General features: G+C 37.9%; 1 protein-coding gene across 1 annotated transcript in view; it reads left to right on the forward strand.

Annotated features, from left to right (window-relative positions):
• ADGRB3 (adhesion G protein-coupled receptor B3) overlaps nt 1-25,521 on the forward strand; it is a 697,706-nt gene that overhangs the window by 646,827 nt on the left and 25,358 nt on the right. Inside the window, exons 25-27 of the mRNA XM_040643606.1 lie at nt 10,203-10,298; nt 11,774-11,813; nt 16,235-16,878. Coding sequence (XP_040499540.1) covers nt 10,203-10,298; nt 11,774-11,813; nt 16,235-16,878 — 780 coding nt within the window. The remainder of the gene's footprint in view (nt 1-10,202; nt 10,299-11,773; nt 11,814-16,234; nt 16,879-25,521) is intronic.

The following is a 25,521-nucleotide window of genomic DNA, read 5'->3' on the forward strand; positions in this document are numbered from 1 at the left end:
AGGGGCGCCTGGGTGGCACAGTCATAAAGTGTCTGCCTTCGGCTCAGGGCGTGATCCCGGTGTTATGGGATCGAGCCCCACATCAGGCTCCTCCGCTATGAGCCTGCTTCTTCCTCTTCCACTCCCCCTGCTTATGTTCCCTCTCTCACTGGCTGTCTCTATCTCTGTCGAATAAATAAATAAATAAAATCTTTAAAAAAATAAATAAAATAAAAATCATCTCCTCTAAAGACAACCATTGGAAAGTCAAAGCTAAAGGGGAAACTTGAAGGGATAGTTCAGGAGGGCTTCTTGGACCCCGAAAGTGACAGTTAAAACAGATGGGACTGTGCAAGAGAAGATGCTTCCGGGGTCCCAGGAACCAGGGAGAGTAGAGTCAGGAGACGTCATTAAGTGGAGAGAAGTCTGTTAGAGACACTAATGGATAAGAGGGTGGGGTGGCATATTTTTAATAGGCATAGTTCATACTCATAACGCAATGATATCTCTTAAACCCGTTCCCAAGTTCTGCACCCAGCATATCCCATTCCTTCATACTTAACTAATTTCATTTTAGATAGAAAATGTTGAAGATTACTGATCAGTTCTGGTGTCTCTATACTAAATTCAGGTTGCTAAAGGTGAATGATTTTGTGATGGATGTTTATACAATGGACACAATGGAACACAAAAGTCAGTAACTGTTCCCAGGAGCTATAGATCTATAATCACAGCATTTCTCCAGGTCATGGTTGAGGTTTCCTGTCAGCTGTGAGGAAAACAAGTCCTCCTTCAGGAGCTGAGACACTGACCTGCGCCCGATCCACTGAGCAGGACAGATGTTGGATGTGAGTTGTTTAGCAAGAAAATACTGTTTTCCAGCTAGTGCCAAAATTATGCTGAGTGCTTGCAAGCACTGACACAGTGTTTACAAGGTTTATGAGTCATTTTTGTGTTTACTCTGGGGACGGTGGTGACTAAGACACAATGACACAGTGCCATGCTAGTCATTTTGAGGAAATGGTCTACACTGTCATTTCGCATTATCCAGCTTGTTTGAGAACTTTATTATGATGTGCACATTGCAAAAAGACTAATGTGCATATGACTGCACACCACACAGTGTTTACAGTGATATGTGAAGCCAACCACAGGTTTTTACCTGATTTACCAGATGGGGAGAACAGTATTTCTGAGCTGCTTCAGTAAGGTACAGGTGTCAGCAGTAAACCCACACGTGTATTCTAAGAACATTATATGATGAAAAGAAGAGTAACTTCACATTGCAAAGGAGGCAATATTTCATCATCTAAAAATCCGATTTAGCTTACAGTTGTCAAGCCTTCTACTTCCCTCATCACGGATTTCTACCTAGAATATTAGCATTAAAAATCTTGCAAGTATTCAGTTCTTTGTAGGCCAAAATTAAGTAAAAGTTAAATTGAATAGTTTAGGGCTATGTTTTTCTCCAAATATAGCTATCTTGTGGGTCTTCTGCATTAATATTATCTATAATGTGTTTATGTAACAAAATTGTTCTAAGCGAATAGACACATGATGCATTTTTGATTGACAATTAAGGATGAACAGTTGCGGGTTTTAAGCAAGATACATAATATATTTATGCAATTTTCAGAAGGTATTAACACTGTAGGTGTTAAAGAGGAGAAAAGTATCTTATCTAAATAAGCCTTTCTTTTTCTTTAGAAATAAGCTTTGAAGATAGCCCTAGGCTATATTAAAAATATTCAGGTTTTAAAGTGACAGATATTTTGATGGCTTATTATCGAATTTTTGCTGCTTACATGAAGAAAAATATTTGGCACAAAAATTTCTTTCCATCAGAACTTTTTCATACTTGCTAATTGGACTAATAACTGTCAGAAACATGATTTAAGGGTAATTGAATCAAATCATATAATAAATGCTTCTGCTAAAATAGATATCTGTAAATATATGTTTTCTGTTTTAATAGGGAGTAAAAATATGAATATTGTTCATTTTCAATGATTAGTTCACATTGAATAGTTTTAGAGCTGATAAATTAATAGCAAAGTGTCCTCACTCTCATTCCAAAACTGAAACAAAAAATCACATATCCATTATTTTTGAATTGACCTTAAAAATACCCTGTAACACTGCTGTAAGTACACAGAGTAGATGTCAGGTATAGGGCAAGGCTCTTTCAGAATTTCTCAAAGGAAGTTTTTACTGAAAAGCCAAAAGAACCTTGTTTAAAAGGGTTTTGCAGATCCCAAGGACCACATCATAAGGCGGCCTCACCGGCTTCAGAGAAACTCTTTTTGACTTTCTAACTGCATATCGCCTAACACACCCAGCAATAGGTCTGTCTCATATTACCTGTGATCACACTGTACTAACATTAACCACAGTCCAAGAGAATAGGAGCATCTTCCCATATCCTCAGTGTCTCCTGTGAACAGACGCTCCATAAAAATACACCAAAGCGAATGGTCTAGATAGCTACCTATAAAATACTGGGTAATGACTCCTAGCAAACTGCCTGATAATCCCGTAGGAGATCTTGGGAATACAATTTTACCTCTACTGCTTTTTTCACTTAAAGTATTTTTCACAATAACCCAAGATGATTTGTATGGATTTTTCTTTATTAAAAATGTATAAGCAATGTAAAAAATATTTCCTTCAGTTTAGAGAGAGACTGGATACAGATACATATTTTTATTTCTGTGTATTTTTGACATGCAGTAACATAATTGGGTCATTTGTAGTCTTTAATGATTCTTCCAATATGAATTCTTTTCCTATATTTATTTTTGCAATCTTCCTGTGAAGGAGGTGGGTGTACACAAGGGAGGAATATAGCCTTGCAGTTAAAGAAGGAGAAAAGAAACGAAATAGTATAACTGGCACTTTAAATGTGATGTGTATGGGGCTTGATTTATTCTAAATGTGCCTTTGCTTTTAGTGGATCCAATTTTAAAACCAAATCATTTCAAGTCAGAAAGGAAGGGAGAAATGATCACTTTGGTTCTGCCAACTCAATTATATTCCACTTTAAAAAAAAAAAAAAAAGCAAATTGACTATTTGCATAACAATTTGTTGTGACCTCCAGATTGACATCTCAGTATTTAAATTTCATAAAGTTTGTATTCTTGAAAATACAGTTTTGTCTTCTGGAGCAACTCTATTAAATTGCTTTAGTAGATGCCTCTGACAAAAGAGAAAACAAAACAAAACAAAAAAAGAGTAAGAAGAAAAAAAATTAAACCAAATGATTTATCACACATTACTTTCAGCAACAAAACATAGATCTTGGAAGCTAATGTGTATAATACCTAATAAGACAGAATCTAATAGAATAAATATAGATGCTTCCTTCATTTGTTCGTCATTCCTTGATTAGAATTCATTTGCATTAAGCACATAACGACATCCACTATTTACTATTCTCCACATTGCTATGGAAATTCAAACTACACAAGTTATGAAACCTTTGAAATAGTTACTGTTGCTAGGAAACCACTTTCTTGGTGCCTGCACATTCTTCTCATCTCTCCTGTGTCTGGCTGTGCCTGGCTCTAAGACAATCTTACAGCCTAATGTCAGAGGGGGAAAATAACAAGATTGCGATACAAAATAAGCTACAATAAAATCCTTTCACCAAATGGAAGGAAGGAGGCAAGTGCTTAAATGGACGACTTTGTTGTGTCAGTACCTGAGGGTCCTGCGGTTGCTCTGTAGTGGCGGTAGAAGGGCCAAGCTCCTCTTTTCTCTTTCCCCAGCACAGGCAGGAGGTCTGGGCTGCACCAGATGAGGTCCCAGAATCTTCTTCCAAACCTGGGAAGCAATTTTGTAACAAAGTGCTTGAAATAAACACGAACAGCTTTCCCTTCCTTCCTTCCTTCCTTCCTTACTTCTTTCCTCCCTTTTCTCCCTCCTTCCCCCCTCCCTCCTCTCCTTCCTTTCTTTTCCCTCCTTTCTTCCTCTCATTCCCCTCTGCCTTTTTTTTCCTTCCAATTTCCAATTTGGTCTTATTTCCATAAAGAATACTGATAAACAAAATGATTTACAAGCACGTGATTGTGAATATATAAAACAGACAAGCATCTTTACCAGTCTCATCTAAAACCAATATTCTCCCCCAAATCATTAAAAAAAATAAATGAAGCCAATAGCAGTCAAATAACTAGAGAGCAATTTGAAAAGAGGTCATACTGCATATAATATAGTTCAGCTGGAGAGTTGCATGAATCTCCAAGCCTGATTATTTAGAGGGAAATTAGGTATGACGCATTATTACCGAAGCGCTTACGGAAGCGCGTATCTGTGCACTCCCTTAATGAGGGAGGGCAGGAGTTTCAGTTAGTCTTTGGAGATGAGGGAGTGGGTGATAGGAAACTTCAGAATGCAATGGGTCCTGAGCGGAAAGACGGGGTCAGAGGATTAAGGAAGTGAAAGTTTTGAATAAGGGAAGATGGAGAGAGATTACTAGGCATGTGGTTTCCATGGAATGGACCTATGGTGAATATAGAGTAGTCTTCTCTGGGACCATTTGGGGTACATGGAGGCATAAAGCAAGTGATGTGATCCTAGACACTAGAGTGATTTAAAAAAAAATGGTTATAGCCGTAACCCCAAGAGAAAGACAATAGTGACAACATTTGAGTGCATAGCATTGATTAAGTGATATTTTTAGAGCATTTTCATTGGGGTTTCAGTGGTCATGGTTAGAGGCCACTGCGTGTCATATCATGAAGAAGTTCAGTAGATTTCATAGAGTTAGTGAGTAGTCCAGGGTGGGAGGGTCAGGGTACTACTGATTCTAAGATTCTCATTTTGCGCAGAAGGACAAAGATTCACGGGAGAAGGGAGTGGGTTGCTAAGAGCCTTATCTTTGTCAGGCTGAATTGAAAGTTCAAGAAGAAAGACATTTAAAGATCATTTGGTTTGTTGCGCTTGTTTCCTGGGAATCGGAGAATGGCTCAAAGTACTGCAATAAAGCTGGATTTTATCAGAACAGAGAATGGAAAGCACAAAGACTGCCTTTAAATAGGAACATGGATGTGACATAAGCAAGGATCGTATGCTTCTGTTCCTATATGCATAGTCCCAGAAATCACCAGCCTCCCTCCCTTATTCCATTTCTTATAAATCCTACCTCTCCCTCCAGATTCGGCTTTCCTGACCTGAGCATAATTACAATTATATTATGAACGTTTTCATCAGTCTTAATCTGTACCTGTGGTTCTTCAAGCCCAGGCAGAGATCTGGGAGCTGAACAAGAACATGAAATCAGATAAGTCAAGTGACATCAGTGAACAAACTGAGACACAGAGTTCATGGCAGAGATTGGCAAACTCAGGCATGTCTGCCAGGTAGTATCCAACCATGGCTTGCTTTACCTCAAATTCGTCTGAGTATCTGGCCAAAAGGATAGGCAAATCCCACTTCCCGCTCCTTCTGGTTCCCTGGGATCCCACCTTGCAACATTGTTAAACTGGTGGCAGAAAGTTGAATATGTCTAGACTAGAGGTTTAAAATTAATCTAGGAATAGAGGTCATGAATTAAGTTTTTATTTCCTGCCTTGAAGTGGATGGCATGAGGCTGAAATGAAGTATCTTCTGTGAAGGCATAAGTGGGGGTGTCTGACATAGAACTTCCCTTCCTCCTTTTCTCATTTGCAGGCTAAAAATGGTGTTACATTTTTTTCAGATCATATATATGAAGTGTCCTCTAGGGAAGCTACCTGTTACCCCAAAACTGATACAAACAGGTAAAAAGCTACAACAATTTTGAGAGTGATAGATCTGTTAGGTGTTAAAAGATTCCAGTAGAAAGTCATTAGAACTGAAATTTAGGAGTAAAGTCCGTATTTTTCCTTCCAGGTAAAGCAAAGGACAAACCATTTTTATTTCTTTTTGCTATCAGAGAAGTCATGTAATACTTTTGTAATGTGAAGTCATTCATGTTATTTATGTCAGTTGGCATAATACACGTGAAATTGAGAATAATCTTACTGGTTCATTTAATGATTACATTATATGGAATTTAATATGATTAAAAAGAGCTGAATCATTTGTTTAATACAAATCGATAGAAACAATAGTAGACATTAGATCCAGGAAAAAAATATAATGCCTAAGAAATTCCCCCCCCCACAAAGCTAAAAATCTCAAATAATTATAAGAATGTAATTTAATTTCTTTGCTTGTCTTAAAATGATCCTCTGGAATGGAAAATCAAGAATAACTGGAGGTGAAACCGTCTTCTTAAAATGTAAAGATTTGGGGTCTGAGCTGCTTGGTTGCTAAATGCAGAGCCCATTACAAACAGTGCAGCTCTTGCCCACGAGGTTTCTCTCAGTTGCAACGCGGCCAAACAGTGCTTGGTGCTCTTCCCCAGCAATCTCTAAATCTGCACCAGCTTTGACAGTGACACTCTGCCAGCTGCCTTCAGAGTGAGGACCAGCAGAGCAGCTCTGGGCTTGCTGCTCCTGAGAGGAACCAGATCGCTCTCCTGTGGGGGGAGACTGCAGCAAGACACACCCCTGCAACCTTCTTTGAATTCTTGCCTCACCCAGGAAACCATCCACAGTAAAAGGCTGTATGGCTTTGCAGGGGTTTTCAGAACAGCTGCCAGCGGGAACTAGACAGGATAACTTTGGTGGTGCCCCTGATGGATACTTTCAGAAGGCAGCCTTGATGGCTTATTCTTTTTACTCACCTTATTTTTGAAGATGTCTCTTGACATTCTTTTTTCATTTCACAACATGACATCAGATTTCCTTAAAGTACCCTAAATATTCCAAGGCTGTTTACATACCTGTTCTTTGCTCCTACCCCAAAACTTTTTAACCCTCTGTCTGGCTGTCAATTAAGGTTAAATACCTATTGGCAGAGTATTGTAAAAAGAGGACATTTTGGAGGCTAGATTTTAATTGCGCCATAATATGTCAAACATTTAATTATTCAAGACAAGTTTATTTAAAAATTGTACTTACTAGTCTTGTATAAGTTTTAAAAAATGATAATATTGTAAGAGTTCGGAGTTCTAAAAAAATTTTTTAATTAAATTGTTGTTCCCCACAAATAGTAAGTCAGGTGGAGGAGTTTAAATGATTAATATGTGAATCTTCTAACAATTGTTTTTCTTTGATCTTAACCACAAGGCAAGAAACAAAAACTATTATTGTCCCACACTATAAATATGACAGTTGGCACAGGATTTTAATATCAGGACAGAATAGCCAAATACAGATTCTGTCTTTGTTTTTTATGCTTTCTTCTTGTCTAGAGTTAAGGTCCTTGTAGACTTGCTTTTTAAAAAATTCCAGTTGTTCTCCATTAGTCCAATTCACATTGATTCACCAAAGATAAAAGTCTTTTTGTTTACTTGATAGAAAATTCAGTTAATTATCAAAATGTTTCCACATAGCTGCAGATCTATTTTCCAGGTACTGTCTCTCCTGAAACCCTTTTTTCTGTGATGAGGAGGATGCGTTATGAAATCTAGCCTAATCATTCCTCCCTGACAGTGTTGGACAAATGTTTAAGGCTAATCCATGTAGATTGCCTGAATGCATTTTTAAGGTTTTGTAAAAATCAAACAAAGCGTTTGGAATCAAGTAGAATTTCTCCTGCAAAGCTTTCTGAATTAGAAGTAATGGAATTGGGGCGCCTGGGTGGCACAGCGGTTAAGCGTCTGCCTTCGGCTCAGGGCGTGATCCCGGAGTTCTGGGATCGAGCCCCACATCAGGCTCCTCCGCTATGAGCCTGCTTCTTCCTCTCCCACTCCCCCTGCTTGTGTTCCCTCTCTCGCTGGCTGTCTCTATCTCTGTCAAATAAATAAATAAAATCTTTAAAAAAAAAAAAAAGTAATGGAAGCACTAAAAGAGTCGGAGAATCTAGTACTTAAATTATGGCATTTATATGACCATTAAAATGACTTTGAATTTATTGGAGAATTATTTATGCTTTTCTGTTTTATGTTTCTTCTGAATAGCATTGACTGATTCACAAAGCTGACATCATTCTCCAGGGTAGAAATGCCCTTAATCCATTGTCATATTTGGGAATTTGGGAATTTAAAGTATTGATTTTCTATGTGTATGTTATGAAAAAGAGATTTCTTTTATATCTCCTTTAAGCGATCAGATAGTGGATTTTGAAGAGAAACTTAACAGAAGTTGCTTTTCCGTATTTCATTGTCAGACAAAAATATCTCTGACAGCTAGACTCTGAAGGTCTGAAAAGAGTGGTTAGTGTGGACCAGTCAAACTAATGTTTGGTATTAGCAAGTGCCACTTTCCTATGTTATATATGCTAGCATTTAGAAATAGATTTGAAAAAAATGTTTCACGTGACAAGCTCCTGGAAGGGAGTATTTCTAACATATGACTTATCTACCTTTATAAATGGTGCTCCTTTAACAGTTGCCTTGGGGCCCAAATTTAGCACGTACCTATTTTTCTGAGGTTAGTTCTTTGGATTTTTTGTCTTTTTTTCTGAAAACCGATACACTTTCTTAGTGTTTTTCCCCAATGCAAATTTCTGTGTAGTAAACAGTGATCGTCTGGCAAACACTAGACTCATGACCGGTTTTTCATTATTAATGTGTCACTCTATGACTTGCAGCTATTACTTCTTCACCTAAAAAGGAGGGTCCTGAAAGCATTTGCATCTAAAGAATCTAACGTTTCCCATGTCGTGTCTCCTTCAAGGGAGAAGCTAGATGATTTCGTTCTAAATATTTATCCGGTTCTTCAGGAAAAGATGACGAGACTAGATTTCCCTGAGCCTATACTTGTATTGATGTGCTTGCAGGAGGAAAGAAGAAATTCTCTTGCTCATTGATATCAGGCAACTCCTCGTTCTTTTTTTCCCCAATAAACCTCAGACTTAGAAATATTAGAATCGGAGGATAGAAAAGAGGTCAGAGAGCACGGAGTCCATCCCCCACTCCTATAGTGCCGCATCACCAGCATTAGGACCCGAGGTGGAGAAAAAAAGACGTAGACAAAGGTCTCCTTATTGTACTGGTTGGCCAGGACTCTGTGGTGGTGACTAAACCCTATGTCACTTCCCAAATTTGCAATGATGACTTACGACACAGGTGACGGGAGCTGAAAGCAACGGGCTCAGTTTTCTTCTGGCCAGTACGTATACTGTCCACATCTCACGGCAAAACAGTGACAGGGTAGTTCATGTCAGTGCTTTTCAGAAGTAAAGATCATTGGTTACGTGTTTACTTTGGTCGTCTGTGTGACGGCGCTTCGGTAAAATAGGGGATGTGCAACATCATCTCTGCTTTGTTTTTTGATCCAATAAAATAGATTATAATAAACTAGAAGGATATCAATCCTGTGAAGTCAAAACAACAGAATACGAAAATGACCTTGCCATTGACTGGGATAAGAAGCTACTGTGATACTGTCTATTAGTAGCTTGTTAGGAGCCTAATGAGCCACGGGAAGTGGGAAGGACATGTTAATGCAAAGGCATCATATGATCAGAATAACTATCAATTGATTTATGTGTTTGTTATTCATTGATCCATCTTCATTCACTTGTTTAATAAAGGATTTAATGTTCTTCACATTTCCTTGTGATATATGTTTCTTTACTCAGAATCCAATTGTGAATGCGTATTAAGAACATTTGGCTTTGCAAAGTGATTTTTTTTTTTAAGACAACCAGCAAAAGGGTGCTTTTGTTACCTTTTTGTTTCATTGTGTTTTGTTTTTACACCAGGGCACATAGTACTTGAAGAGAGACAAGAAATAGTTGCCCCAATATGATCCCTTCCATGAGACATAAAGGGAAAATCCCAAATCAATTCCAGTTAAAGATCGTTGAGTAATCTCATTTCCTCGATGTTTAAAGCTATTATGAAGATTATGCCATACCAAATAGGAAATCCCCCTTGAAAGACACACACATTGTTTATAACAGTGAAAATAAATCTGCCCTCTGGCAAGAATTACTGGTTTTTTAGCCAGACACAGCCCTGATGAAAACTGAGGAGTTCCCAGCACTTCCCCCTATAGATTATGGCAAGTGATACATGTCGTCGTTGGCATAAAGTCCAGGGATACTGGTATATGTATTAAGAAATAAGCAAAATGTGTATTAGATATAAAACAATGATAGATATCATTTCTCAGTTGATTGCCAATAATAGACAGTATCTGGTCATTACCAAGTGAGAAGAAAATTAATGGGCTTCTCCCCCCTCCAGGTTCAGGATGCATTTAGATGCCGATTGAGAAACTGTCAGGATCCGATCAATGCTGATTCTTCGAGTTCTTTTCCTAATGGGCATGCTCAAATAATGGTGAGCTTTTATTTTCCTTCTGACGGTTGATTAAGTCAGGATTTGTGACGGGAATAAACAAAATATTCTTACTACTAAAATAGTATCCAAGTCCCGTTTTGAGTGACTTTGGCTTTAGTTCATTAACAGATTTAGATCTACCAGATAACCGTTCTGTCCGGATTGCTGAGGAGTCCCGGGTCTGTTACGGGCCCTGGGGTGTTGAGTGTGGGGTTTCCGCACAACACCAGAGAGTGTTTTCATCCCTGCGCAGAATGAGGGATAACAGTTTGTCCACGGGAACATGTTTGTTTACGGACCAGAACACTGTGGACTTGGCGCTTCTGGTCATAAAGCAGTGGTTCTCAGCCTTGTGTGTGCATTAGAAACTACACTCCAGACCAGTGAAATCAGATGTCTGGGGTGGGACACCAGGTATTGGTGGTTCCAATATGCAGCCTAAGATTAGAACCACTGTCCTAAGGCAGAAGGGCGTGGCCACAATTCTAATAAAAGCTCGTCATTGTACATGAGCTCTGTTGATTTTAAGGGGTCCTTTAGGCATAAGCACTTTGGTGTCTTTTAGAAATGGGATAAGATTTAAACTATGATTCATTAAAAGCAGGGCTTAAATAGAGATTTGTTTTTACCATATATTCGATTTATTATGAACGTTTTTGAATTAGACAACATAAAATAGTCGAAACAATATATGAAGACTTGAGAAGGAATTACCAATTCTGTATTAAAACAAATAGATAAATACTGAAATTTCTAATTTAAAATATGAAAATAAATTTTAAAAATTTTAAATAATATCTTCCAGTATATGACTGGAAGAACTTGATTGAGATGGGCTAATTTAATTTTGCCATTTAAAAAAATTAACTGATCTGTTTAAAAGTTTGGGGGGGAGAATATAGGGATGAAAGTGAACTCTAACAGATTGTAGTCTAGATTAGTAATGTTTAATCTTCAATTTTAATTGCTAAATCTAAAAGGCTTTTGTCAATTTGAATGAAAATGGACCATTAGAAGAGCCTAGTTTGACTGTTAGGGGTTTAACAAAGCTGTATTATAAGATACTACATTATAAACAATATATTCAAAGTGAATACTTTAAAAATACAAAAAACAAAGACATTTATTTAAGTATATTCATAAGAATGCACATTCTTTTTATTGTGGTTTAAGGAATTGCCTTGAAACTCTATCCTTTTATATATGGTGTCAGTCTCCTGACTGAAGAGGACAGTGGGTATTGCATTGCTTTATTAAAATTGTATGCCGTTTTCCATTGCTTTAATTCAACACTTGGTCTCTAGGAAATACGCTTGAAAACAATTTGATTATTCCTCGAGAAACTTCTTCTGCACAAAACAATAATCTAGTACTGCCTAGTCAGATATCTGTAAACTTTAGTTAATCAAGTTAGTAAAAGCCCCTCGAGGTCTGCATTGAATGATGATTCTATACCTTATTATTTGTTGTTACAGACAGACTTTGAAAAGGATGTAGACATTGCTTGTCGATCAGGTAAGAATATTTGGATTTTGAAAATACCATTAGGGATGTGAAATCACTTTTACGATTTTGATTTTAAAGAAAATGCCACAGTTTACACATCACATATTCATGTGGATGAATAAATAGAATCTTTCAAAGGGAAGCATTGTAACAGCAAAATGTGGTGGAAGGGGAGAGAGGGAGGTGAAGGGAGAATGAGGATTGACAGAGAAACTCAGAATGGTTAATAGGAAGCACGATGACAACAGAAAAGCATGGACTTGGAGATGTTAGTCTTCCATTCCACTGCTTCCTGGTTGTCAGGTGTGAGGCCAGTCAGTTTGGCCTCGTGCCTTGCTTTCATCATCTGTGGAATGTGGGTTGTTGCCAGGATGAAATACATCGTGTGTGTTTGTGTGTATCCTAGCTGCTGCCGCTGCCACATGCTTAGCAGGGCCCAGAAGAAACCGCACAGCGCTCTCTGCACGAGAGAGCTAGGGTCCCATGGACGGTGTCCCTGATGGGTATCCTCAGCCTGGGGCTAAATTCTCACCAGGAGTAGATGACTCAGGAGTTTCAAAGGGAACTACATGTTTCCTTTTTTGGATAATTCCAGTTGTTGCGAATGTTTCTTTATATTGGGATGTATAACATACCTTATTTTACCTTGTGTTCATTGACTTTAGTGCTACCTTCTAAACTAAGAGTGGCTGTCTACTTCATCTAAATATCCACATGTTTGGAAGCAAGTCCTGTTTAGTCCAGTCCCAGACCTTTTTCTCGAGACTAAACCATGGTTCCTCATTCATTCCTCATAGCACCCTCCCCAGCAGGCACAGTGCCTGCGTGGCCTCCAATTGTCAATAGGTTTTAAATTATGGTGCCCAAAAAGCACACACTTATTCAGCATTTCTTACAGTGGGCTCTTTACTTATATTAATGTTATCTACACTTGCATCTCATTTCATAACAACTGGTACATTACTACTCTCAACTTGTCATCTAAGATCCCTAAGACTTTTTGTAGTAGCTGTCAGAGGATTAGGTAAAGGTTCTAGGTTTTTTCCTTGAAAAAAAAAATCTGGCCTTGCATTTCTCTCTCTTTGCTCTTTTGCTAGGTTCAGGTTAGCATTTTATCCATTTAAAATTTTTTGGCCCTTGAAAGTTTGATGAGAATACCTTCTAAATATTTATTCAAACTGCCAATCAAGGAGTTGAATGGGAAAAGAGTGAGTATAGAAACCTGCTGTCTTCAGTAGGGCACCTCCCACCCACCCCACACTGACTCCCTTTAAGTATACTTTTCAGATTCAACTCATAACCATTAAACATCTTTGCAGATTGTGAGATTACAGAGTTGTTGTGATCACAAGAATATGAGAGACTAAGCTCATATTCTCATTTCTGAATGCAATGAAAATACTCTATGTAGAGTATGGTCATAGCAAAGCAGTAGAATAACGGTCATAACTGGGCAACCCACAGTAGACCTGGAGGCAGGGGATTAGGAATCACTCTTTCTTGTTTAATATCTAACAAAATATCGCTAAGAAACAGCCTCATTAGTGTTTGGTTTCCCAAATCTACCATTTCTGTTTTTGGAAAACTGATAAAACATTTTCCCTCACTCTACTCTCCCTAATTTCTCAAAGATCACCAGCCATGGTGCCCCATTCTGCATCTGTGGTCCAGGATGGATGTGATCTGTCTGAGGTCCAGAAGCCTGAGTTTCTTTGAATAATTAGGTATTCATTTAATTCCCATTTCCCTACATTTAGTTTAGTTTCCTTTCAGGCTTTTTTGGTATACTCTTTACAGTTCTCCTTGGTAGAGAACCAGAAGAGGAACAAAGTAGTTGTCCAGACCAGCAGTGTTAGCATCACTGGGAACTTGTTCGAAGTGCAAACTTTCAGGCCCTACCGCAGATCCACTGTGGGGCGGGGTGCAGTTATCAGTGTTCTCACAAGACACCCAGGTACTCTGATGCATGCCGATGTTGGAGAACCACTCTATTAGCCCATCCTCCCCAAGCCATGATCTCATCTGTCAGTATTCATCCTGCTCTTCTGTTAAATTACCCCTTTTCCCCAGACTTCATTGCATTCTGGGATTTAGTATTCCTAATACAGGCCATAACCGTTACTTTGTTGGAAAATATTTTTGTAATGTTTTCATTTTTTGTCTGTGACCTTTTTAACTGAGCTCATCAGGAACTTGCCTCCGAGTTTTTCTAGAGGTTTCTGTTCAGATATATATCTGATTATGCAAAATATTTAGGGGCTTTTTGTTTTGCTGTATTATGTTTGGGTTTTGCTGTTTACAACTTAATTAATTTCTCGTGTAAGTCCCATCACTTCAGCATTATGTTTGGAATGTGTAGGTGGTATGCATTTGTTTGTTTCCATTCGAAATTTGAATATCCATTTTAAGCAAGTCTAAAAGGCAGAAATATCTCTCATATGGAGGAGACACTACTTCATAAGAAGAATTGTCTTTCCCCAAATATTTAAGATATACAATTTTTCAGTAAAGATAGCTGTGTCATGTCATAAAAATATGGTAACTGTATCTCCAAATCATATTAATTGATATAAAACTAAATGTATCTTGCACAAGTACAGATTATAAAATCAATATTCAGTACAAAAATTTCCTTTATAGTTTCTAATATATTCATAAAAGTATAAAATTATATATGTCCTTAATATGATATGACTGGTTCCCATAACTAGACTTTAAATTGTACTGCTATAAATTTTGGATTAGCTTTTGCATGCAATTAGGGATTAAAAATATTCTTCCCTGAATTTGGAGATTTTTTAAAGCATTTTATTTAGAATGTCATTAAGTCTATTAATTTAACATACTTTGCCCCTTAATGGTTTTATGTAAATTTTTCCTGGCAACCACAATTCATTACTGATCTGAGGCTGGGAAATAACTTTTTTTAAACTGAATTATTCTACTTTTTTATATAATAAATATAAAAACTTACAACCAAATTGTGGATTAATGAAAAAAATATGTAGATATAGATGTGACATGATTTTTAGTGTCTGAAATAAAGAGACCTAATATAATAATTAAATACAGTATCTCTAAAGATAAAAGATATTACATGAATGATGCATTTTTTTTTGAATGATGCAAATTTTGAAATAATTTTGAAGGCTTCTCTTCTTTGTAGTTGGGAAAGACATAATCTTCTGTTTTTTAACCTCTGCCTTAATGAATAATCATTACGATGCTATTTGAAAATTGGATAAAAATGGGTAAAATTCAGTATATCTGAAACTTCTCATGAGGAAGCGATAAACCAACTATTTTGTAGTCACTCTGCCTCATGAGATGTTCAGCAGCGGCTGCCCTGCCTCACGGGTAGAGCAGCATTAAGCACACATGTTGAGCCAACTTACACACAGTGCTCTTCTCTGTGTTTTCAATACCCAAAATACCGAGAATATTTTTTCAGCATTTCATTCTTTCCTACTCAAAACTGACATTTGTTTAAGCATGCCTCAAGTCGTTCTGCTACTATTACCCATAATATATGACTATCTTCTTATATAGAGACAGAAGGAAAATGCTAAAATACATTTTAATTAAAAATTCTGAATTCTTTTATCGGTTTGTTTTGTTTGGTTTCATTTATGTTTTCGTTTTTTTCCCCTCTATTACTACAAGTTATCATGCATTTTAATTTCCCTAAGTCATTATTTTTCAGGCTTAAAATTAAACCAAGTTTTCAAAAGCTCCTACAGTTTTTTCCTGCTTAAAGTCAGTGGCAGTTTTTAACAGCCCCCCAAGGGCATTTCAGCATATGGATTGATCTTGTAAAGAAATTCTTTTTTCCCCCCCTGGAACTGAAGATGATAAATACTTTTGAACCCTGTATCTACCTTGACCATATGGACTTCATAGATAAATGCTCATTAATTTTCAACATGCATAATTTTGGAAGGATTTCTAATGCAGTATGATGAAATTCTCATTGATTACCTCTTTCAAGAAGTATTTTAATGAATAGAACTTGTAGAATTCTTTAGGGGAAAAGCCTTTGAGAAAAAGTCAAATTCATATGAATATATCCATGATTTCATAAAACTCTTTGCAAAAGATTGATGGAGAAACTTCTCGGTATCTGCCTTTCCCCTGAAAAACTATGCAGAATTGTTTGAGAAAAGGGTATGGTATGGAGATTTTTGAAAGTCCATTAGTCAGCTTTCAGATGTGTTTTAGCTAGGAACTACCTGAGATCTATGAAAATACATCAGAATCCATAAAGAATGATTGAGTAATCTGGACCATCTATAAACAATAGATACATAATTTTTTAAATATTATCTTTTTAATTTGATTAAGAAAATTGTTTCATAGATGGCCAAATGCAGTAGTGAAAAAACAAAATCACATTAACTTTCTTTTATGAATTTTTCTATCCTAATTTACAGTTCTTCATAAGGATATTGGTCCTTGCCGAGCAGCAACAATAACAGGAACGCTTTCTAGGATTTCTCTAAATGATGACGAAGAAGAAAAGGGAACAAACCCTGAAGGGCTAAGCTATTCCACACTGCCTGGAAACGTCATTTCCAAAGTCATTATTCAGCAACCCACGGGTATGCACATGCCCATGAGTATGAATGAGCTGGGCAATCAGTGTTTGAAAAAAGAGAACAGTGAATTGCGAAGAACTGTATACTTATGTACAGATGACAATTTGAGAGGAGCTGATATGGACATGGTCCATCCTCAAGAAAGAATGATGGAAAGTGACTATATCGTGATGCCCAGAAGTTCTGTAAATACCCAGCCATCAATGAAAGAGGAAAGCAAAATGAATATTGGTATGGAAACCTTGCCACATGAAAGGTTATTGCACTACAAAGTGAATCCTGAATTCAACATGAATCCCCCTGTAATGGACCAGTTCAATATGAACTTAGATCAACACCTTGCACCCCAGGAACATATGCAGAATTTGCCCTTTGAGCCTCGCACAGCTGTGAAGAATTTCATGGCTTCTGAGTTGGATGATAATGCAGGACTATCAAGAAGTGAAACTGGGTCAACGATATCGATGAGTTCATTAGAGGTAAGCAATAGAATAAACCTTTCCCTGATATTTGAAATATTTGATATTTGAGAAGTTGATTCATGTGACACTGGATTAAGGGAGAGACTCACATTACCTTTTGCAGTTATGTATCATAAAAAAAATTTTGGCATGTTGGGATTAAAATTCTAGACATAATTTTTTTTCCAGTAGTGCATCAGAATGCTCTTTCTCAAGATCATGTTTTGAAAAAGGAGCCCTCTATATTTAAAAGGATATCAATCCCAATTCTTTCGTAATGGGAACCAGTAGAGCATTCATAAAGGAAAAAATAGAGGATCCCGCTGATGTTTCTCAGGTACAAGAGATCCTTTTGGTGGTTAAAGTAGTTCCTGGATGGCATTACAAACTTAACCCAAAATCTGGATTTTCTGTGTGAGGGCATCCATTAAAAATACCAAAATTGGAATGTTTCTGTGGAGTCTAACATTACACTGATTACAAACTCTATTTTTATGTTAGATCAATATCTTTCAGAGTAAGTGTTTTGCTCTCAGCTCTTGTAAAATGATGACCACTAAAATTTTTTATCTTGAATTGTGAGCTCTCAGGTGGGATGTACATTAATCAGATTAAGAGTCAGAACTCAAGTCCAACCACATGGCTCTTCTATAAAAGCAAATTCCCCTCAGCTTCTTTTCTACTCATAAAATGAAGTACAGAGTAGTCAACAGTTATTAATGTCATTCATATTATATTGCAATTAAGTAAGATCTAAGGAATTTATCTTTTTGTATTGACATACATCATTTTACTGTTTTGTATGTGACTTTTATATCTCGTACCTTGAAATTTTGCTATAAACCTACTGCTGATATATGTGGATATGTACGTTTAGTATACAATGCAATACATGAACTCTTTTGCATGTGTTGCCAATTGTTTTAATATGATAGATCATTTCATAAGACTCTACTTAGAGAAAGACACTGTAACTGGTTGTTTACCCTTTCCATCAGAAATCTGATCGTCATGTGTTCTAGTGTTCAAAAGTGCACAGAGGCGGTTGTCCCTCCCTTCTCCCCACAAAGCTATTCCTTCTGCTAGGTCAACAGGAAAAGAGATCCTGTGAGGCTGGAGTAACTTGATGAGTAGTGTGATTTTGAGATTTTTTCCCAACTGGATCAAGGAAATTCTAGATGGGAAAAATGGAAAAGTAGTTGGGACCTAGAATAAATCCCTAGATTCTAGATCAGTCTTAAACAGAGTAGGGTTTCTGAAAAGAAACATCCCTCAGAACCAAAAGCAGAGGGGCAGTGAGGCCACATTAACTCTAGAGGGGCCGGAGCTCCCACTACCACTGGACAAAAGCGTTCTGTCCTTCTGAACTAGCAGACTAGCTACTCTTTCTGTTTCTAACTTGTGTATCCCAGAGACTAGCAGGTCACCTACGGTATGACCACATAAGTACAAAGTACATAATATTTATGCAAAATCACAAAAGTTTCAAAAGGATTTTCAGTGAGTGTGCGTATAATAATATAACATCATAAGTAATCATAATTCTGATGTACTACTTGAAAATCATAATGACCATTTGAGTCCTCTCTATAGAACGGCTCTTTAAAATATGCTAAAGGGGTTAGAATGGAATTGCATTAAAATATCTTGCTTATTATAAAAATGCTTTCATCTAAAAGCCTAAAAACCTCTCTGGGTTTGATATTATACAGGTTGTGTGTGCTTGAACAATAGACTAAATTTCCAAGTGTTGCTCTGTTCAGTTTGTAATTTTTCCAAATCTCCATATCCTTATTATTAAGTATGAGCATCATATATAACTGTGATTCAGCCCAAAGATCTGCATTTAAATGACTTAGAGATCACAAGGCTTACATCTTGAAAAGGAAGAAAATTCAGGATTCAGAATGAAAATTCAGTTCCTCATTTCATTCTTTAAAAGAGTTTAATAGTAATTGCTTATGGTGACCATTTTAGGAGACAGCTGAAAGAGAATATATAGATGTGGGAATGAATAATAAAAATTAGCATTTATATAGCATCTTTCATTAGCAGATCCTCAAATCACCTTAAAAACATGAATTAATTAATCTTCACAACACCTCTGTGCAATGGATAACTTGTTATAATCCTTGAAGTAAAGTCATTTTTTCAAGGTTACAGAGCAAGTACATAGCACATCTAGGAAAAGAATCTTTCTGTCCTGATCAATTTTATGCTGTCTAAAAGAAACAGTAATGTGTCTGGACGTTAGCAGGAGGGCAACTTTAAAGTTTGTTTTAACCGTTGACGACACATGGTCTTACGGTGAATAGAGACATGGCAAGGATGGGGGCGCCTGGGTGGCTCAGTCAGTGAGTGTCTGCCTTCGGCTCAGGGCGTGATCCCAGAGTCCTGGGATCGAGCCCCACATCAGGCTCCTCTGCTGGGAGCCTGCTTCTTCCACTCCCACTCCCCCTGCTTGTGTTCCCTCTCTCGCTGGCTCGCTCTCTCTCTGTCAAATGAATAAATAAAATCTTTAAAAAAAAAAAAAAGACATGGCAAGGATAAAGTGTAGGTATACACAGATAACAGATTTTGGAGATAGGACTGTGGCCCATGAAGATAAAGTTGGTGGTGCAGCTTTCCTTATGAGCAGAGGGACCATTGTCAAGTTGAGTTATCAGCTCTGCTAGACCGTATTTGCAGGGCCAACCAGTGAGGAAGATGGTATTCTGACATTCAAGAAAAAACAAAAGACTGGAGTATCCACATAAAGAGGGGATCAGCGGTACCCAGGAGGGGCCTGGAGTCTTTTAGAAGACAGCGTAAAGACGCGAGTGGGTGAATATGTGCGTGGCGGGAGGCCCAAGCCGTAGAACAGTTTGAGTTGTCTCTCCCTCTGAACGAGAAGGCAGATCGCGGCCACGGGAACAGCCAGCCCGGGAAGCTGCCGCCGCAGAGGACACCCAGGGGCATCAGGATCCTTTCAAGAATGTAAGAGAAACGGTGCTCATGTGAATTCAGGAGGTTTCCTCCAGAGGAGTGGGTATTCACGGATTGCCGTGGCGGGAAGTGGGGGTGGGGGGAGAACGAGAAGGTAAAAGCTGCCAGTTGTAGCACAGAATGTGGTATGCGTAAGGAAAAGAGAAGGCAAGGAAAAACAAGATTTAAGGGAAAGAAAACGAAAGGGTGAGCGCGTATAAGTATTTCTTGAAATAAGCAGGCGGCAACAAAGGAGGAGGGAGGCTCCCCAGCCCTGAGGAAAGTGCCAGCAGAAAAGGCTCTAGCCTCCAGGGGCATTTGTTTAGCCAACCCCCAGTTATTGAGGGTAAAAAAGCTTGATGAATGCATTAAGCTTTTTGGCATAAAAGCTTATCCAGATTTTCTCCCTGCCCAGTAGTACCTTCTTTTTTCTTATAATGTGTTATCGTCCATCTTCCAAACTGTATCCATTCTCAGAATGGGCTTGATGAGCAATTCTGAAAATTTTAGTTTCTGAAAGATTTAGTTTCCACAACTATGGGACAATTGCAATTTTAATATGGTAGAAATCCTCACAATGGCTCTAGCTCTCAGTGTCGTCTAAGTGCTTTAAGGTTAGGAAGAATAAAACTGTCAGGGGCGCCTGGGTGGTTCAGTCAGTTAAGCATCTGACTCTTGATTTTGGCCCAGGTCATGATCTCGGGGTCATGAGATCGAACCCCACATTGGTCTCTGCGCTCAGCAGGGTGTCTGCTTGAGATTCCTTCTCCCTCTCCTTCTGCCCCCGCTAAAATAAATAAATAAATCTTTAAAAAAAAATTTAAAAAACAAAAACTGTAATCAGCATTTAAGTCATTCACCTTCAATTAATGAAAACGAATGAGTTGATATTTGGTGTATATATAAAGCAAGGAACTGTTAGGTGCTATGGAGCAGGTGCGGAAAATATTAAGGTATCATAGTTCTGAAGTCGTTTTGAGGACTATGAAACATAGTTTAAATTTTGGATTGTGGTTCTATTTATTTTTTAAAAAATTCTAGATCTATCATTGTAAGAGAGGTCGATATTTGCTTTGAATCCTTGGACCAGTGGTAGCTGTTCCATAACCTGTAGCTGTTAGAATTAAATAATAAACATTTCCTCACTCAAAAATCTTCCCAGTTTGTGTGCATGTCCTGCGCCTGTTTGGCACTTGGTCTGCTCTGCACCGTTTTCCCCTATGTTACTCAGGGCTGGTGCAGGTTCCTGTCCTTCTGGCTGGGAGAGATTGGCCACTAGGAGGCGCCGGGGAGAGATTGGAGGTGGGCAGAAGAGAGACTCCGGGATATTTCTCCCCTGCTCATTCTGCTTTGGACACTATCTTGTGTCTCTTTAGCTGTGGTTTCTTAATGCTTCTGGCTTCAGCCAGGTGCCTCAGCCCCTGGCCTTAGGTCACAATGCCATCTCCCTTTGTCCAGCCTGGGGGATAGTCACTTCTTCTGCTAATCTCTGGGTTACCTCGTAGTCCTGTATGTGGCTTCTCAGCTCCACTATCCGTAGAACTCTTAGGAAACAATTTGCTCAGATGTAAGTACATAAGTGGTTCCTCTTAGTCTCCTGACAAATTGTGTCTTAATTTTTCTTATTTGTGAAGAAACCCTTAATGACTAATGAGAGTTAGATCGATTACAAAAATGATTTTATCAAGAGCAGAAAGTTTTGCTCCTCTAGCTATTCTGACCATTTCGGTATAAACTTACTATATATCTGAAAACATCGTTAGGTAAGTCTCCCTCAATTTATAAATGGGTAGAAAGGGATGCCATTCTAGGCTACATTTTTATACTCAGGTTTTTTGGACACGAATTATAGAGCTCTCACCATAATGGTTTTTAAAGGTAAAACATGTTAGCTATAATGTCACATCACAGTTGCCTCCCATAAAGCTCTTGTGAGGATCAAATTAGATAATGTATGTGAAAACCCTTTGAAAATTGTAAGAAGCACTTCAGATGTAAGGTTGTGTTATTTCATTATCATTATATCTTGAATTTCTGTGAAGAAGCTTGAATGCTGCCTTAAATCAATACTTAGGGCGTTAGACAAAACATTATGGCCTCACTTGGGAGCTGGGAGACTGTCACTAACAGAAACCATTACAGAACTGACCTTTGTACAGAAGCCACTTTCTCTTTTTTGCATTTTTTTCTCACATAGCTGTGGTGAAAGGAAGGCTTGCCCTTCTTTAGTGTTTTGTTTTTGCTCCTAGATTAGGGAATTTTGTCTTTTATGCAGGCATGCAAATAAAATTAGCTGAAATAAAAGTCATTTTTCAAAATTATGCTTAGGTTTTATTTTCAGATATTTTGAATGAATTTGGTATCAAAGCTTTCTCCTTGAGTATGTTCATTGCTCACTCTGTAATAAAACTTTTAATGGCAGTCATATTGCCATTTATTAGTCACTGCAATTTATTCCTTGCAGTGAATTTTCTAGTGTCTAGTCCAGTTTAATTTGAAGTGACACAATGAATTATTCCCTCTGAGAAACTATTCATTGTTCTAGAGGATTTAGATATGGAGAGATGCCTCAACGCATATACTTGCTAAGTATTCCTCTGTGTAGCCTCATACTCTTGTGCGTTTTCTTACTCTTAAGTCATCCTGAATTTCTTCCGCTTCCATTAGTGATAAGCCTGCATTCCCCTCAATTGTCTTGATTCCTTTGGCTGTCAATTAGTCCATTCATAATGGTTTTCTTTGTGTATTTACTCTGCCTGCTTATCCATATTCTCCCGAAGAATGAGGAAAACAGCAACAAAACAAAAAACAAGAAACAAGTCACTTTATTTTGGACTTACTTAGCTGCCATAGTGTACCTCCTTCAATTATTCATCAGTAACTTTGTGAATTATTGTACCAGGCCCTTTGGTAGATGCTGGGGATATAAAAGTGATCGAGACAGATGTGGATCCTATCCCTGTGATGAATAAACCCTATGGAAGAGAGAAATAATTAACTGGTAACAAATGAGTAATCTAAAAGAGTGTACTAGGCTAGGTAAGGACCATGGAATGTGAGGGGGAGACTTGATAAGGGGGTCTAAGCCTCCTGAAGTGCTGTATGGGGTGAAGTTAAGAAGGAACATAGCTTATGAGAATCATCTGGAGGGTGAGGGGATGTTTCAGGCAAAAGAAACTGTAATACAGAGATAGAAAAGAGTTTGGAATATTTTCACAAGATTAGAAGTCCTGTGTAACAGTGGGTGAGCTCCTTAAGATGTCGTTGGCCTAGGAAGAAAAAAACATATTTTGGAGAGCCTTGTAAAACAATTGAAGCAAACAGGGACTGTTAAGTGAAAGATTGTCATGATCATTTCTCCATCCATCCATCCATCCCTTTGATGGTTTGGGGGAAAGGATTAGGATCCAGTGGTATTAGGGGATAGAGCAGAAAGCTGGAGGACAATTAGGGAGCTACTGCAGTTATCCAGACAGGGCAGGAGAATGCCCTTGACTATGGAGGTGAAAGTGAAGATGCAGAAGAATTAGGTGGATCAAGAGAGATTTCAGAGGTGGAATAGGTACCACTTGCTGGTGGATTTGATATGCAGTGTGAGAGACAGGGGAAACAGGTGACTCCTGAGTCTCTGACTTGAAGACATGAAGAAAAGAGTGTTTGGAACTTGAGAGATGGTATTTACCCCCATGGAATGAATGCTATCGTCCAGAAGAGAAGATGAGAAAAAAAGAGGATTCATGAACTCAACACTTAGAAGACAGTGAGATAAGGAAGAGTCAGCAAAGGACACTTGAGAATGAGCTATAGCAAACGGGGGGAGGGGGTATTTAAGATCATGTGTTTTATTGGGGAAATGATTAAATTTCAAAAGCTTCTGAAAATCCAGCAAGATAAAGACAGAAAGTTGACCTTGGAAATTGACCAGATGGAGCTCCTCAGAGACCTTGACAAGAAGATTTTAATGGAGTGTTGAGGATAGAATACAAGTTAGGATGAGTTCTAAGTGGAAAATTAGGAAAAGGAAACCACACAGAAGAACTGAAGAGATTTTTTTTAATCACCTACTGTGACCAAAAGGATTCTTTGTATCAAGTTATTTGAGAAGTTGGGGATATACAGACAGAGGGATTTATATCTTCATAAAATATTTTAACACCACCCTGGCTTATTTTAAATTTGTATGTAGCAATTCTTCAGTTGTCAACTTAATCAGAAAAATTGTTATGACTTGATCACTTTTATTAATAGATTCTCATTTTTTAAACATCTAACCACTTTTTCGAACTACTTTCATACCTTACAATAACTTCCCAGCAAACTCAGAGGGACACTTGAATGAACATGTAAGTCAGTCAGAGTTTCCACAAACTTGAGTGCTTTGAAAGACTTTCCAACATACTGCACGTATACCAAGGATAACAGAGTTGAACCCTCTGGTTCTTGCATTACACCACGGTTTCCCAGGGCCAGATACCTCTTTAAATAAACTAGATTGTGCAATGGGAGACACATCATGGAGGTCAGCTACTATTTGTTATTGTATCATTGCTCATAAAGCATCCCGTGTTCAAGAATGGCTGTTTAAATTATTGTAGTCAACACAGATTCGTTTATATTGCCATTAGATTTTCTCTCAAAGAAGTATCATGTTGAAGCTTTTTTTTTCCTCTTTTAAAATATAATTGACAAATATAAAAGTTAATCTGCTTGAACTTACTTTATGGCTAGAAACCATCTCTGTCCCACTGCTGTCAGCCTTGGATTGACTGGGTCCTCCATTGTTATTCTTGCTGAGTTCCAGTAACAATCAGCAAAATATCACAGGCATCTTGGCTACAAAATAACCACTTTTACCCCTGAGCTAGTCGCTAAGGACAGTGGATAAAACACAGGGTTTGGGGTCAAAAGACCTGGGTGTGAATTCCAGCTCATTTGCTTACTGCCCAGGTTAAGTGAACAAGTCATTTTAACTACTCTGGTTCTCAGTGTTCCTAATTCATAGAACAGATGTAAAAAATGCTACTTTCCTGACCATCCCACAGGGCAGTTAGCGTGTTCAAATGTGAAAGCACTCTATAAACTATGAAAGGTTGGTATACTTGGTCAGTATTATGGGGATACAGATAATAGAACACAAATTTTAACTTCCTATGGGCTCTGAAAATCTGCCACATTTTTTGCGTTCTCCAGTTTTTAAGTCTTCACTGCTTATCCCCGCCACCACCATCTTTAAGCTCTTTTGATTGAAATCTGTGTGCTTCATTCGTTTATTTCTTAGTCTGATCCTTCAAGGCTGCTAGTTATGCTATGCCTTTATGTTAGAATTTAATTTTCATAGTATTAAATAGGAGGGAGAGAAATCTATTTATAGGAGTATATCTATTTTCTTTTTCATATTTTATATCAACATAGGTGCATAGGTGACATCAGCTGTCAGAAGTGGAATCTCTTTCTGGTGTTCTTCTAGGTTCCCGTCTTTTGTTCTTGTTCCTAAAATATGGAGCCTTTAGTGACACGTGTCTGTCAGCATTTCCAGATCTTAGGCTACACAGCTTTGCATTCAGAAAGAGAACAGCATACGGTTGTTATGACCTTTGGCAACAGAGACCCCTCAATGTGTGCAGCAGAAGGGCCTCTTACTTGCTGGCTAGCTGAACCTTTTCATAAGATCTCACTATTCAATTTTCAAATGGAACG

This window comes from Ursus maritimus, unplaced genomic scaffold, assembly GCF_017311325.1.
Source record: "Ursus maritimus isolate PB19 unplaced genomic scaffold, ASM1731132v1 scaffold_29, whole genome shotgun sequence".
NCBI lineage: Eukaryota > Metazoa > Chordata > Mammalia > Carnivora > Ursidae > Ursus > Ursus maritimus.